Source organism: Xenopus tropicalis, chromosome 1 (assembly GCF_000004195.4).
Source record: "Xenopus tropicalis strain Nigerian chromosome 1, UCB_Xtro_10.0, whole genome shotgun sequence".
NCBI lineage: Eukaryota > Metazoa > Chordata > Amphibia > Anura > Pipidae > Xenopus > Xenopus tropicalis.
Window position 1 is genome coordinate 143,618,394 of NC_030677.2, and position 14,420 is coordinate 143,632,813.

The 14,420-nt window shown below is 39.8% G+C and overlaps 1 protein-coding gene across 2 annotated transcripts in view; it reads left to right on the forward strand.

Annotated features, from left to right (window-relative positions):
• The window catches only part of ndrg2 (NDRG family member 2), a 36,595-nt gene extending 28,707 nt beyond the window's left edge, over positions 1 to 7,888 (forward strand). The window contains exons 16-17 of one of the 2 annotated variants that reach the window (XM_012960326.3): positions 4,440 to 4,473; positions 5,847 to 7,888. In XM_012960326.3, coding sequence (XP_012815780.1) covers positions 4,440 to 4,473; positions 5,847 to 6,018 — 206 coding nt within the window. In that variant the 3' untranslated portion in view covers positions 6,019 to 7,888. The remainder of the gene's footprint in view (positions 1 to 4,439; positions 4,474 to 5,846) is intronic. The other variant, NM_001007897.1, reaches the window with a different exon arrangement.
• The last annotated feature ends 6,532 nt before the right edge of the window (positions 7,889 to 14,420 follow it).

The following is a 14,420-nucleotide window of genomic DNA, read 5'->3' on the forward strand; positions in this document are numbered from 1 at the left end:
TTGGCCCCACATTAGGTAAACGTTAAAGGAACAGTAACACCAAAAAATGAAAGAGCTTTAAAGTAATAAAAATATAATGCACTGTTGCCCTGCACTGGTAAAACTGGTGTGTTTGCTACAGTAACACTACTATAATTTATATAATAAGCTGCTGTGTAGCCATGGGGGCAGCCATTCAAGCTGGAAAAAAGGAGAAAAGGCACAGGTTACATAGCAGATAACAGATAAGTTCTGTAGAATACAATAGTGTTTTATCTGTTATCTGCTATATGCCTGTGCCTTTTCTCCTTTGAATGGCTGCCTCCATGGCTACATAGCAGCGCATTTATATAAATTATAGTAGACTTTCTGAAGTAAACACACAACTTTTACCAGTGCAGGGCAGCAGCACATTATATTTTAGTTACTTTTATACACTTTCATTTTTTGGTGTTACTGTTCCTTTAAACCAGTGGATAAAGGGGTACCCAGCCTGAAGGAGGATTAGGTTGAAATTTGGGGATGAATGGTTACCTACTGCCTTGGGATGTCCCTGGGAGTATAGGAGAGCAGGGACTAAGACCAAAGGAATGAAAGGGCTAATAACACAAAAAGACTTATTTTAAATATAATGTTCAGTTACCCTTCACTTGTTTAAATTGTATGTTCTGCTTTGTAGTCCGTTCAAGTTGAAACTGTTAAAAGGGCACATGTTTGCATAATGGATAAGCTCTGTAGAGTACAAAGATTTTACAACATAGCACTTAACTAGGGAGAGGAACAGGCGTTAAATGCCATTCATGGCTCGCTACAGAACTATAAAATAGGACCGTTGTTGCAAAGAAGTAATGATGAAGTAATAGATAACAACATTAAATGGAACATTTTCACATTATAGCACTCTGTACATCCCTACTTATCGAACTATTTAGAATTCCTGAGTGTCCTTGCGTGCAGTACATGTTTGTGATCTACCCAAAGATGTAAAGGCAGATAAACTTGTCAGTGGATTTTGGAGTGATCTATGCAGTGATATGTGTTCCATAGCAAGAAATACTAGAGGTTTAATATTGTGCAGCCAAGGGATAAACAACGATAAAGTTGTAATATTTCAGCACATTAATGACAAGCAATATCACACTGTGGAGCTTGGGGAATATTTGGAAGAAAGATGAAGGTTAAGAAATGGGCTTCACTATGCCTGGAATATAACTGATAATTTGTCAGTCAAGTTCTTTAGAGCAGGTACAATAGCACGAGCAATAATAAGAAAATCATAGTACACTACAAAGTGCTTGAAAATTATTATTTCTTTCAACTGAGGTGTTAAAAAGCCCCGATTCATGTACAGTGATTTTCATATGCTGTTTTATATTTGTATAAGTAGAAACCACCAAACATTACTTAATGCATTCAGAATTCCGATCTGCAGGAAAATCTGTTCCATTTGCCTTCATAACTTGATTAATCTCAACAGCCATTCACTAGCATTGAGGCAAGCTTTTTAGTGTGTATGTGTATAGATATAGAGAGAGAGAAGCACTGCTTGAATATTAGACTGTTCTGCTGTATTTTACTATGGTGTTTAGAGACTAATCATGGCCAATTCTGGCGCCATCTCATCCTGTGTCATCACGCCCTCCCATATTTGGACTGTTTTCTATAAAGGCACTTTGTTACAAGTTTAGATTTGACTAATATCAGTACTTATCCAACCTGGGATCGAAGCTTTATTTAAAATTTGTGAACAGATGTTCGTATATTAGTGTTTCACTTTTGTTCAGGATTCATTATATAGCTAGACTCAAAAAACTGTATTTTTTTGCACCCCTCTTCTGAATCTCTCTATATAAATATTAGGTAAGTTTAAATAAACTCCTGTCTATTATTTGATAAATCCTTTCATTTTTTCAAATTATTTCTACCTGGCTACTATTTGATTGAGAGAAAAGCATAGGGAAGAATTATGAGGCTTGAAGTCCCTCTGCTTTTCATAGGGGATTGAATGACTCTTTGAGCTTAAAGGTGGCCATACATGGGCAGATTTCAGCTGCTGATTTGGGTCCTTCAGACCAATTAGTCCTCTTATATGCCCATGTATGGACACCGATGGCCCTACCCAACCAATATCTGGCCTAAAATTGGGCAGATCTCGTTCAGGCAGGATTGATTTTCCGTTGGATCGGGGACCACATTTGCTTGTTGATGCTGTTCTTGGTCCGCTGGCGTCTATACCCACTGGTTTAGCCTGATATCGCAAGCCTTAGGTGGGCTCTATGCCCACCCTCCACCAAGAGGAAGCATTAGATGTGGGATGCTGTTAGGAATTGAATTGAAGCAGCTGCAGGTACTGAAAGTCCTTGGTGTAAATATTCTGTGACTGAGGCTTGGAAATTCACAACAGCTATTCGTGAGTTGTGACACATAACAGAGGATTTAGCTACCATTACATACACAAGTCACCTCTCATTCTACATTAACGTGTGTTCCCTAGCTCTCCCCCTGTCTTGGGTGAAGCCTACCTGGTACTGGACTACAGATGTTAAGCACATACAGTATTTTAATTCTGTGCCTAATAATGTTCCTTCTCAACCTCATCTCATCCAATTCTTCTAAAACTCGAGTGCCAGCCCAGGGCCAAAAAACTGGCAGTTCAACCATCCCATCAAGCACGTGGTAGGCCGAAACTGCTGCTTAGCAGTATACAGCACCAGTGTGCTTTTGTCAAGTTTTTTTATGGTCTGTGCTGTTTAGGAATCTAAGACCCAAAAAATAAATTAATGTAAACATACTCCTCAGTCCTCTGAGCACTTTTGCTCTTTACATGAATTTTCTATTTATTAGTGGTTTCTGAGATAATAGCAGTTTAGGCTGCTAGTACCAGGCTTTTAAGTTAACAGCAGCTATCTATGAACGTTCTATGCATACACAGGCCACTTAATATGATATAAACTATCTGTTGGTTAAGCACTCATTCTGGGTAAATAGTTTTTCTTTAGTCCTAGAATTCTCAATTGAGCCAAAAGCTTTTTATTTACAGCCTAATCCCATATATAATAAAAGGCATTTACTTTGCCCAGAAGCAGTAGCACAAGGCAAGTAAGATTTTTGTTTTCAAACAGGTAACTATTAAATGCTACCTGCTGAATGGCTGCTAAGGGTTACTGCTCCTAGGCAAACTTAGTGGCTTTTATTACATAACCCAGAAAGTGCTAAAATAGAAATGAATATAAACTGCAACAGTGCTCAGTCTAAGTTTACATTGCTCTCTCTCTGAGTTATGAGATGAAAGGAAGTGCTCTAAGCAGCAGGAGTGGGCTGGCATATGTTAGTTCATTTTTGCATTTGGAAACGTAAGCCAGGGAGGGAGTGCTTAAGGCAAGTGCTGCACATTTACTTTGGGACAAAAAGCTGTAAACACCTCCATAGTGAACCAAGTTTAGTAGTAGTGATAAAGTTTGTTAAATATATTTTTAACAATACTATGATTTATTGTTTTTTTTCTGCTCCATATGTCCCCTTTTAATTACTCTTCTGTCCATAACTTTTGTGTGCAAATACAGCAATAACAATGCACACCTAAGGTATCCGAGGCATTATGACAAATCAGAAACTCAAAGGAAACCATTGCTAGCAATATAATGAATTGTTAAATTTCACACTATAGGATGAATTTTTTTTAACTTCATCAGTTTTTCTTCACTTCCACAGTTTTTTTCCAATTTTTTTTAATACACCAAACATTGTTTGCTAAGCTTTGACCTGACAAGACCATTCTACCTAAAGGGGCAAAAATGTGCAAATCAGCGTCAAATTTTAGTTAACCAAGGCCCCGAGGGGGTGCGGTCCTGGTTTCAATCGCACACCCCTGATAGTTCTGCCACTGACCATGGTGAAAAGTTGTGGTGTTTCTGCATCAAGAAAATCTGTTTCTCCGGTGGGGTGAAAAAAACCTATGGGAAAATCAAACATCATAATAACATTTTCATAATTCTTGCTGTAAACAAAATATTATATTGATGGATACTGTACCTAACTCTGTACCTATGTTTCCCTTTGCACCATATTGTATCCCTGAGATGAACCCTAATGCTGTTTTTCTGCTTTATAAGAGCTTATCGCTAGATAAGATCTATTCTTGAGATGTGAAACTTGCAACTGTCTCATAAGGAACTTCATTTGTGAAATTCCTCAGTATTTGTGTGGCTACTGAGAGATTGTGAGAAATGAAGTTACCGACTGGAAATCCCAGATCTGTTCAATAAGAGCACAGTGTCACTAACTATCGCTATCAACACTGTGTGAACCCAAGCTCTTCATCTTACCAGAGATGGAGAACCATGACCACTGTCTTTCTGTCCTTCTCCATGTCCTTCTATATCACCAAAGAATATCTCCACCTTTCCTTTCATACTGGTTCCATCAGATCTCATTTTTTTCTTGCTGTCTCTTCTCTCCAGTCCCCCACATCCTGGATAAGAAGCGCAGTATGGGGTGAAGTATTTTCTCAAGAATTGTGTCCACCATCCTCGATGCTTACCCCTGCACTTCTGCTCCCACTTCTCACTCAATGTTTCACAAAGCCCCTGGGCATGAAACACGCACCTCACCCTTTATAATGCATATATATTTGTGTGTGTGTGTGTATCATGTATTAATTTTTTCTTTTTTTTACTAGTGGGGTCTGTATTAACTTTCATTTACTGCAGAGAGTTTGCAGTGTCAGCCCCTGTCAAGCTTGTGACTGTTCACCTACCACCTGGCAGCATGGCTCTCACCTATTCTAGACTTATTCCTAGCTGCTGTCTTATTCCTAGTGCAAGATCCCACTGCGTCAGCCAACTTGTTCTGTATATGCTCACTGTCATCTATGTAATCAATGTATTTATTGCTGTAAATAGAAAGAAATTTTTTTATGGAGTTCTTCCATGTCTAATAGGCTTTGCATTCAAAAATATTAAGATAATATATCTATGCCAGCATTTCATCATTGTCCTTGGTGATTTGGTCAGTGTATCACAGGATGAGATTAAAGGGAACATATTGTGTAAAACAAGAATGTGCCAGTGCTTTAAATCCCTTTTATTAAAAATTTCCAGCCCTTCTATTCCCCTTCCTGCTGCTTTTTTTCCAGGCTGTGCAGGGGAGCCAGTGGCCTGTAGGGTAGGAACCACCTAGGCTGACCTGATAGGGAACTAAATCTAATCTTTGCTTGTGTTGACTGCTAGATTGTGAATGTTTATCCAACCTCCTACTTTGCTTCTTACAGGGACTGTTAGGACACACCCATCCCTCATTTAAAACACTGACAAGTACAACAATGGCTCCAATAAATGGGCTTTTTTTTTTTTTTTTTTTTAAAAAAAGATAATTTTTAGCCTAATATGAAACCAGCACCATTATTATGCTATATCTCTCCTTCAAATGATTACCCTGGGGAGGACCATCAAGACACCTTATAGTCCTCATAGGCACAATCTCTTAGGAACAATATAGTGTCTAACCTAACAGGACAACATTCTTGGAAATTTGATTTGTAACAAAAGTAACATACTGGGACAATTTCCGAATCATTGTGAGCATTCCTTTAATTATTGCTGTGACTTCACTAGGGAAAAATATGAAAGGAGGATTCCAATTACTTGTGTTTATGCCAGGCCCAGACTGGCATCCTGTAGATTCTGGCAAATGGGTGGCTGTAAGGTGCCAATATTACCAGGTATTTGTCACTATTTATGTGTATTTGTAATGCCTGGACCTATTTTGAATCTCAATACTGAGCTGGTTTGTATTATTTTCTCCTGCTGTACTGTATCATTTGCTCACCCCATTTCTCTGTCTCACTTGCTATTTTCTATTCCTTTCAGTGGCTTCCTCGTGCATGACTCGTCTGTCGCGCTCTCGCACCGCCTCTCTCTCCAGCGAGGGGAATCGCTCACGGTCTCGCACCCTGTCCCAGAGCAGCGAGTCGGGGGGAGGACCTCCAGCTCCCCTGGCAGAAGTGACCTGCTGAAGGGCCGTGAACCTGGCGACCTGTGATCGCCCCCCCCTTCCCACACCCTGCCTGACCTCTGTCTGAGGGGAAAGAGCATTTTATCTGTCCCGTTGGGGGGCGGAGCTAATAATGCTAATTAGTTACACTAAAATAAACAAACCCAAAAGTCACATGTGAGATAACTAGATGTCTTTTTCTGTCTTCTGTTTCTATTCCAACTGCTTTCCGCCCCTTACTTTAGACCGGCTTACTCTTTTCCTTTACTTTAGAATTGTCTCCATTTTCATGTTTTTTAAATTGCTTATCACCCATCACCCCTTTCTTACCCTCCGTCAGACAGACTACTGGGCAGCTTGACAGCTCCTCACATGTGACTTTGCCTTTTGCCACTAAATTGTTCTCGGTACCCTGACTGGCTTCTTTGCACTCCCTGCCGTGTATATAAAGAATGATAGGTTGCAACATGGGGATAACATGACATCCTAATTCTATCTGATAGTCACTTATACTTTGTGAGCAAGAGAGTTAATGAGGGAGTCAGAGTTGTGGGGAGGAGGGGAGAAATTTTATAGGTACAACCACTGGAATAGTTCTTATAGGGCAAATGCTATTATATGAGGTTACTGTAAGCTGGTAGCAGAATGCAGTTGTCGGATAGTTGAGAGGTACTATTGAGCAACTATGAGCAGATTCCTGCTGTTGAGTTTAACACATCCTTCAGCTTGCTTTGATTGGCTCCATAATATGCAGTCACAGTCCCTGGTGCCACCTGCCCAGGGTTACCAACATAAGTCTTAGGGGGAGGGTTAAAAGAACATTTTCCTGCTTTTTAAGTAAAGATGTAGATGAAGCACAGGCTATAGGGTGTGTTGAGGAAAGGAGAAAGTCAATATGGTTTCTGTATTGCCCTAAGTAACCTCCACCCTCTAGTAGGGCAGTCAACTTCCCTTCTCACAAAGATATAAATGTAATTGCAGGAGGGTTTGGGGAGCTGGTGGAGGTAACCGTGTCACAGTGCAAGTGAAACATTAAGAATACTGGCAAGACCAAATGTTCTGTGATTTGCCTCAAAGCTGCCTTTCCAGGCTATTTACAGACAGAAAGAGGGTTCATTGTGTGCTGCTTGGAAACTCATGGCTTCCTATTAAGCATCTTCCCAAGTTCTAAGTAAGTTTGATACTGGACAACTGGATATTTATGTTTGTCATTTTTCCTGCGAACACCATTGGCTTCACTTGCCCCATATTTCTGCTGCTGTGCCAATGCTCCATATACAGATCTTTTTTTTTTTTTTTTTTTTTTTTTGCCAGTAACTGTCACTTTATACAGTGGATCCCTATAATTCCTCCTGTTCCCTCCATATAACATCCACCTGTAAAGGCTGAACATATGTGTAAACCCTGTACTTAGAATTCATCCTAATCTATATTGTGGCTTCCTGTAACCTCTATTGCTTTATGTAATCAGTTTTCCGAAATCCCAATGCAAATATCTGCATGTTGTGTTTGTAGAGCTCTTCCATAAAATTCATCCCTATTCCCCACTGACTCTTAACTGTTGACCCCCCCCCCCCCCCTGTTGCTTGACATGCTGTCCCCCATTCATCCTGTTGCTTTATATATAAGCTTTATAACCTGAATAACAGGCTTGGTTGGAAGGCACCATAGGTCTAGCACAATTACGTTTATAACAGATTCCCTTTCCCTAAGTAGATGCAGCTTGAGTGCGGTTGTGAGACCGATCCAGAATAGTGCTCTGTTCATAGAGAATCTCTTCAGCATCACCTGGGATATTTGGAGGGTGGCTGTATAGGCTAAGGGCTCCCTGCGTAGGATTCATTTTGTTCTCTTCTGTTTTTCTTTGATAGTTATTTTTTTTCCTGAAACTGAAAAATAAAATGTTAAATAACCTCAATTAATTTGTCATTTTTTGCCAACAAATTCAAGATCATGATTACTTTGATTCAGTTATGATAGGTGTCAGAGTGTCTAGAACAGTTGATTCAAGAAAGAGTTCTGTTCTGAAGCACAGGAAAAACCAAACTTCAATAATGCAGTATTGTCATATAGTTGTATAGATTGATATATAGATCAACAAAATAAAATGTTTCTTAGTGTGTCTCAAGACACAAAAACCTTCACAACTTACTCAAAGGTAAAAATGGCAACGTTTCCCCTGAGCAGTATGCCTATGTCTGTGTCCTGAAGAACACTGCTAAGCACTTTATTTGCTAATTTGCCCAGCTGGGTCCTGTGTTTTTAAAGGGGATCTAAACCCAAAACATTAATTGATGTAAACATATGCAGAGCGCTTCTCTGAGCACTTGTTCAACATACACTCATAAGTGCTTAAACAGAAAAGAATAGTAGAGGAAACTCTGGTAGTGTATCACCTACGGTATAATTACAAGGCTTCAAAATCCTGTTACCTATTAGCAGGAGATATGAGTAAAATGTATCGGGTAAGGGTCCACCACAGTGCTCCCCCTCCCACCTATATACTCACAAACAATGTTGAGGATTACTTTTCAAAACACAATTTGATTCCTCAGCAATTCAGCAATGGCAGTCCATTCAATCAATGTGTAAAAAGACAATAAAAGATACCATTGTGCATTAAAATGTTTTTTTTAAGTCCCTTAGTTATCACCATTAAAAGAGAGCCAGAGGTTCCAGCCCCAGGGGCACATTTGTTGCCTATCTTTCTGCCTCTCTGTTCAAGCCAGGCCTCACCTGATTGACTACAGGCCTACCACTATCTCTCACCATCTGCAGGGAGCTCCACAAATCTAACATATTACTATGTACCCTAACTATTCACTCTCACTGAAGGGGTAAGCCTCAAGCTCCCTGGCATCATTCATTCTTGTTCTCACATCAGCCAAAGAGCACGTGTCACTGCTATTTTTTGAATAAACACACAGGGGCTTAGCCCCACTTGCATTACACTCGTTGTACCGGTCAACTATTTTTTGCTCTCCTTTCATGTGCCACTGAGGGTAATTGCTCTAGAACCAGCTTGGCCATCTAGTGACTGAAACCAATATAACACTATTTACACAAATAAACTATTTATAATCCTTACAAGGTTGTATTAGATGATAAAATAGTTGAGTTAAGGCCTAGTGTAGTAAACACTGGGATAATCTGTATACAGTGGTGTGAAAAACTATTTGCCCCCTTCCTGATTTCTTATTCTTTTACATGTTTGTCACACTTAAATGTTTCTGCTCATCAAAAACCATTAACTATTAGTCAAAGATAACATAATTGAACACAAAATGCACTTTTTAAATGAAGGTTTACGTTATTAAGGGAGAAAAAAAACTCCAAATCTACATGGCCCTGTGTGAAAAAGTGATTGCCCCCCTTGTTAAAAAATAACTTAACTGTGGTTTATCAATTTCAATTTTCAATTTCAATATCAATTTCTGTAGTCACCCCCAGGCCTGATTACTGCCACACCTGTTTCAATCAAGAAATCACTTAAATAGGAGCTACCTGACACAGAGAAGTTGACCAAAAGCACCTCAAAAGCTAGACATCATGCCAAGATCCAAAGAAATTCAGGAACAAATGAGAACAAAAGTAATTGAGATCTATCAGTCTGGTAAAGGTTATAAAGCCATTTCTAAAGCTTTGGGACTCCAGCGAACCACAATGAGAGCCATTATCCACAAATGGCAAAAACATGGAACAGTGGTGAACCTTCCCAGGAGTGGCCGGCCGACCAAAATTACCCCAAGAGCGCAGAGACAACTCATCCGAGAGGCCAAAAAAGACCCCAGGACAACATCTAAAGAACTGCAGGCCTCACTTGCCTCAATTAAGGTCAGTGTTCACGACTCCACCATAAGAAAGAGACTGGGCAAAAACGGCCTGCATGGCAGATTTCCAAGGCGCAAACCACTTTTAAGCAAAAAGAACATTATGGCTCGTCTCAATTTTGCTAAAAAACATCTCAATGATTGCCAAGACTTTTGAGAAAATACCTTGTGGACCGACGAGACAAAAGTTGAACTTTTTGGAAGGTGCGTGTCCCGTTACATCTGGCGTAAAAGTAACACAGCATTTCAGAACAAGAACATCATACCAACAGTAAAATATGGTGGCGGTAGTGTGATGGTCTGGGGTTGTTTTGCTGCTTCAGGACCTGGAAGGCTTGCTGTGATAGATGGACCATGAATTCTACTGTCTACCAAAAAATCCTGAAGGAGAATGTCCGGCCATCTGTTCGTCAACTCAAGCTGAAGCGATCTTGGGTGCTGCAGCAGGACAATGACCCAAAACACACCAGCAAATCCACCTCTGAATGGCTGAAGAAAAACAAAATGAAGACTTTGGAGTGGCCTAGTCAAAGTCCTGACCTGAATCCTATTGAGATGTTGTGGCATGACCTTAAAAAGGCGGTTCATGCTAGAAAACCCTCAAATAAAGCTGAATTACAACAATTCTGCAAAGATGAGTGGGCCAAAATTCCTCCAGAGCGCTGTTAAAGACTCGTTGCAAGTTATCGCAAACGCTTGATTGCAGTTATTGCTGTTAAGGGTGGCCCAACCAGTTATTAGGTTCAGGGGGCAATTACTTTTTCACACAGGGCCATGTAGGTTTGGATTTTTTTTCTCCCTAAATAATAAAAACCCTTATTTAAAAACTGCATTTTGTGTTTACTTGTGTTATCTTTGACTAATAGTTAAATGTGTTTGATGATCAGAAACATTTTGTGTGACAAACATGCAAAAGAATAAGAAATCAGGAAGGGGGCAAATAGTTTTTCACACCACTGTACATGCCTTGGCAGGTTAGAAGCATGTGTTGTTCATACATTATTGATGCAGGTAGAGAGATTGCTATCGTTATGAAAGTTGCAGGTTACGAGAGGCTGGTAGTTTAGATTATAAATGCAAATTATAATTATAAAAGTATTTTAAAATGACCCTAAATTTAGTGACTAGAGTAGTACTTCGCTTATATCCTCAGATTAAATGAGATGTCATTAATCCTGACTACCCAAATTTAGATTGTGTTCAGCAAAAAAATGCGACTGCTTGTCCAACATCTAATTCATAAGCAAAGGGTATTATATAACACTGGTCCTGCTATAACAGCCTTTACTCTTCTAGGAAACTTTTCTGTTATGTTTTGAACACTTGGGGATTTGCTCCCATTCAGCCACAAAAACAATTGTGAAGTTGGGCACTGGGGTTGGGTATCAGAACTGGCACACAGTTATCATTTTTAATTCATCCTATGAGTTCTAATGAGAATGTGCAGGCCAGCCAAGTTCTTTCACTACTATCTCAGCAAACCCATTCTGAAATTTGTGCATGGGAAAGGGTCCTCCCCAAACAGGAAAGTGCTGGTAACAAACTGTTGCAACAAAGTAGGACATACAAAATTATCAGTAATATCATTGTACACTGTAGCCTTAAAGGAGAAGGAAAGGCATTTTTATGCCAATAGATTAGCCACATCAGTGTCACCTAGAATGCTATATTTATTCTGCAGAAAGCTTTACCATACCTGAGTAAACAGCCCTAGACGTTCCATCTGTTTGATTTACATAGCAGCTGCCATTTTAGCTTGGTCTTCTTATGGGGGCGGGGCAGGAGAAGAGAGAGAGCTGGGCAGACTTGGGCGAACTAGGGATGCACCGAGTCCACTATTTTAGGATTATTATTATTAACATTTATTTATAACGCGCCAACATATTCCGCAGCGCTGTACAATAAGTGGGTTTCATACATTGGACATACAGTAACATATAAAGCAATCAATAACCGATACACGAGGTGAAGAGGGCCCTGCCCAAAAGAGCTTACAATCTACAAAATTCGGCTGAATCCCGAATCCTTTATAATAGATTTGGCTGAATAACGAACCGAATCCTAATGCAAATGATGCTACGGAAGGGTTAACCGTGAACCATGTGCATACTGTGTGGTGAAAATTTTCAACTTGTTAATGTGACAAAAAGTCACATGATTTTGAGGATTCAGATTTGATTAGGCCAGAGGCATGGATATAGCTGAATCCTTATGTTTTGTGCTTCTGTACTAGCCCAAGGCAGCCACAGCCCTTTAGCAGGTACATTTGTGGCTCCAAATATGCCCCAGTAGCTCCCCATCTTCTTTTCTGCTGATTCACTGCACATGCTCTGTGCTGCTGTCACTTACTGAGCTTAGGGGCCGATGCACAATATACTGTAACTATAAAATGTAAATGTCACAATGCAAGGCTGATTAGTAATTAATAAAGATAATTACTACATGGCAGCTCATAAACCAGGGCAAGTAGCATCAGAATTTTGATGTTCTAGATCATTGCTGCTATTGAAATGCTGAAACTTTAGATTGCTGCAGTAAGTACAGTATATAATATATGGCATTTTTATATTTTAATTTTTAGGGTTTCTTTTTTTTTTTAAGGTTTGCCTTCAATGGAACCAGAGGCCCCAGACCATAATTCCAACTCTAGATGCAAATGAAATTTTAACAGAGCCATACACACTACATGATATATGCAGTTAGGGAGCTTACCCCATTTATTGTAGCCACCATCAAAGGTAGTCACACATAAAGTCAAAGTATTTGTCAAAGCTCCAGGTTGGAGCTGCAGAGTGCCATTGAGCCCTATGGGAGACTTTCCTTGGGCCAGGTTGGAGCTGCAGAGTGCCATTGAGCCCTATGGGAGACTTTCCTTGGGCCAGGTTGGAGCTGCAGAGTGCCATTGAGCCCTATGGGAGACTTTCCTTGGGCCGGGTTGGAGCTGCAGAGTGCCATTGAGCCCTATGGGAGGCTTCCAAAATCATGCACAGAAGGATCAAAGTCAGAAAGGTTTTCCCGCCGTTTACGATTGTTCGGATACGAAAATTTTGTGACTGTCGGATCGCCAATACGATATTATCGTGACTAATAAGATTTTTTCAAGAGCATTTTCGATCATCAGAAATTATCGTGTCTAATCCGAATTTTACCCATTTCGGGATTCAAACTCGTACTTTGATGAATTGGACCCTTGTTGTGTGTGGCTCCATTACAATTTTGCTTTTGGAGGGACCTTGCTGGTCCTCTGAATAATTATGTGCTTTCAGGGACAGTTTGTAAAGTAACAGTGTGTGTTCCAAGCGAGGATATGTAATTTTAGGCTCTCTCTAAACACTTTTGCCCATATAGTATAAACATATGTAATTATTACAGGAGCTTTGACAGAATAGGGTAGCTAATGGTATACAAAAAAAGAGTTTGATCTTACCCTGTTCTGGGTCAGATAATAATAGTAGAATCATCAGCTCATAGAAGGTCTGAGAATATATTTGCTATAATATACTAAATATATTAAATTTATTATTAAGCTTTTAATGTAGGATGAAGAGGAGCACACAACAGAGGAAAAAAAGAGACAGTTGTTTGATCGTTCTCTTGAAAAAAAGATTTAATAGTGATCTGAGTAGCAATGGAAAGAATTATCTATGTGTTTCAAAATAGCTTAATGCCCATGTGATCAATAAAGGAGAAAGATAGCAGGCATAACAATGCCATTGGAAATTGGAAAGGGAAAAATGTGATTCTCCTGTGTTACCAGAAGATGGCAGCAAAACCCACAATGAGTAGTTAGAGCCCCCTCGTGACATTATCCATGGCTCCCTTCCAATTTATAAGGGTGTTCCTTGTCAGCTGCTAGTCCTATCATCTCCCAGCATTAAAGTGGAATGAATTTATTCTTGTATCAACAATTGCTTCAGTTTCAGCTGCAGTGATCAGATTCATATATGGCATTGTACTACTGTAAAGTCAACTGCAGAAAATGTAAAAGGCATTTGTACGGCAATGAGCAATACTGTAGCACAAAGCAAATAAACAATAGTGTGTATTACAGTGTCAGAAGAGAAATACTCTGTGCCTTCCATATGTCTGAGTGCTTTCCATTGAAAGACTAAAGATCCCTCAAACAACATTTACTGCAAACGCTTAGCAGGTTTGACATAAGCCAGAAGCTATCAGAACATTGCAAAGCCTTGTCAGTGGGACAATGTGCATAGGAAGGCAAGCCAGCCCCAGAATGGGTATAATGGGTGTCTGACATGCAGTCTCCAGCTGTTGGACTACAACTCCCAGAATCCTCTTGACTGCTGAGGGCTGTCTAGTGATGCTGTAAGTTGTAGCCCAATAAGGAGCTATTCTTGGGCCCCAGGAAAGGACAGTCTTGGCTTCTCAGATGTGCTTAATATGAAAATAAAAATGTATATCTCAAGACTTAGATGTACCTGGGACAAAAATAAAATGGATATAATCTCTGTAAAAAATGATCTCTAAAAAAATAGCTCTATATAAATACAGGATAATAATAATGAGAGTTCAGTTTAAATACCAGTCTGCTATGTTGGCTGCCCCCTGCACTGTGGTGGATCCTTTCCTGACCATACAGGAAAATTGGAAAGAAGCCTT